The 1,641-nt window shown below is 29.2% G+C and overlaps 2 protein-coding genes across 2 annotated transcripts in view; both read right to left on the bottom strand.

Moving 5' to 3' along the window:
* Nucleotides 1–1,113, bottom strand: part of LOC136795851 (zinc finger autosomal protein-like) — a 5,793-nt gene extending 4,680 nt beyond the window's left edge. Inside the window, exon 1 of the mRNA XM_067047732.1 lies at nt 1,051–1,113. Coding sequence (XP_066903833.1) covers nt 1,051–1,113 — 63 coding nt within the window. The remainder of the gene's footprint in view (nt 1–1,050) is intronic.
* Nucleotides 1,114–1,153: 40 nt separating this feature from the next.
* LOC136795850 (transcriptional repressor CTCF-like) lies at nt 1,154–1,633 on the bottom strand. The gene has a single exon (XM_067047731.1). The coding sequence runs from the start codon at nt 1,631–1,633 to the stop codon at nt 1,154–1,156; it is 480 nt and encodes a 159-aa protein (XP_066903832.1).
* Between the last annotated feature and the right edge of the window lie 8 nt (nt 1,634–1,641).

Below are 1,641 nucleotides of genomic sequence, written 5' to 3'. Positions count from 1 at the left end.
AATTCATTAAATATAAAAAAAAATAAAAGAATATAAGTTATCAAAGTATTGAAATTTGTTCTTTGAAAACAACTTATTACGATGATCCAAAGATAAATGGGCTTAACTCTTAAAATCAACAAAGTTAAAAAAAACACATTTACTAATGAATGACGTCAATCGAAGTTTTAATTAGCACCTTCAATAAAGCAATAAAAAAGAAGGAAAATAGAAAAAAAAAAAAAGGAATACTAAAACAAATATTTCTTAAATATTAATTTATTTTTTAGACAAAATAGCAATTTTTAATAATCAAATATTTATATCACTATATAAATACATTGAATTAAAACTATTGAACAAAAATATCTATATTTTTATAAAATTCTTACACTAATACATACTTTTCAAATCATAAATTTGCGTTAAAAATTGTTATTTTAAATTCATTAATTTAGTACGTTGATGGTTTTATAAAAGTAAGGCTTTAATGAACATTTAGCTGTTCGATTCATTGATCAGGTTTAGTGTTTTGCGGTGAAAATACGAGTTTTAAAACATTCCGAAATTGTAAATTATAGGCCAGGTGAACGGTATTTTCGCTCATTATCAAATAATTGAACCATAGGCAGTTTTGTACTAACACAACTCGCTAAGGGACTGTGAAAACCCGTGAAAAGTTATTCGACCATAATAGAAACTTCATTTAAAACATATGTAATCATTTAACTTCATAAAAACATAGGTATGCATAAGATGTGTTATTCAAACATAACATATGAACGGTTTACTATAAGTAATATATTAGCTATTATAATAATTATAAACACTCCTTATAATTTATGGTACCTTGAAGTTATAAATAGAATGAGGATATATGAAAGTTCTCGTGAGGCTTATGTACTATTATGCATATTTGAACTGCTTTGTATTGACAATGAGAACATTGAAGGGCCTTTTCGACTGTATGGAAGGCCACTGATTATAAGCTTCCATGTCTTCCCAATACAGCTAATTTGAGGTTTCTCATCAGTATGACGGGCCATTCTGTGTTTTTTTTAATTTACAAACTTGAACAGATTTATATTCACAATGAGGACATTGATGAGGTTTCACACCAGTATGTCGGGCCATTATGTGTTGTTTTAAATGGCTAAGACGAACTGATTTATATTCACAATAAGGACATTGATGAGGCTTCTTGTAAGTATGACGGGCCATGTATTTTTTTAAAATTGATTTTTTGAACTGAATTATATTCACAATGAGTACATTGATGAGGTTTCTCATTAGTATGACGTGTCATTATGTGTTTTTTCAATTTACAAACTACAACAGATTTATATTCACAATGAGGACATTGATGAGGCTTCTCGTCAGTATGTCGGGCCATTATGTGTCGTTTTAAATGGCTAAGATTAACTGATTTATATTCACAATGAGGACATTGATGAGGCTTCTCATTAGTGTGTCGGGACATTATGTGTCGATTTAATTGACCTTTCGTAACTGATTTATATTCACATTTAGGACATTGATTAGGCTTGTCACCAGTATGTCTGGCCATTATGTGTTTTTTTAAATGGCAACCTTGAACAGCTTTATATTCACAATGAGGACATTGATTAGGCTTGTCACCAGTATGTCTGGCCATTATGTGTT

This window comes from Halyomorpha halys, unplaced genomic scaffold, assembly GCF_000696795.3.
Source record: "Halyomorpha halys isolate HHAL.00 unplaced genomic scaffold, Hhal_1.1 Scaffold2080.1, whole genome shotgun sequence".
NCBI lineage: Eukaryota > Metazoa > Arthropoda > Insecta > Hemiptera > Pentatomidae > Halyomorpha > Halyomorpha halys.
This window is presented reverse-complemented; position numbering and strand designations above follow the sequence as displayed.

Coding starts and splice junctions, on each gene's coding strand:
- LOC136795850 (XM_067047731.1), bottom strand. CDS start 1,633: ATGGCCAGACATACTGGTGACAAGCCTAATCAATGTCCTCATTGTGAA.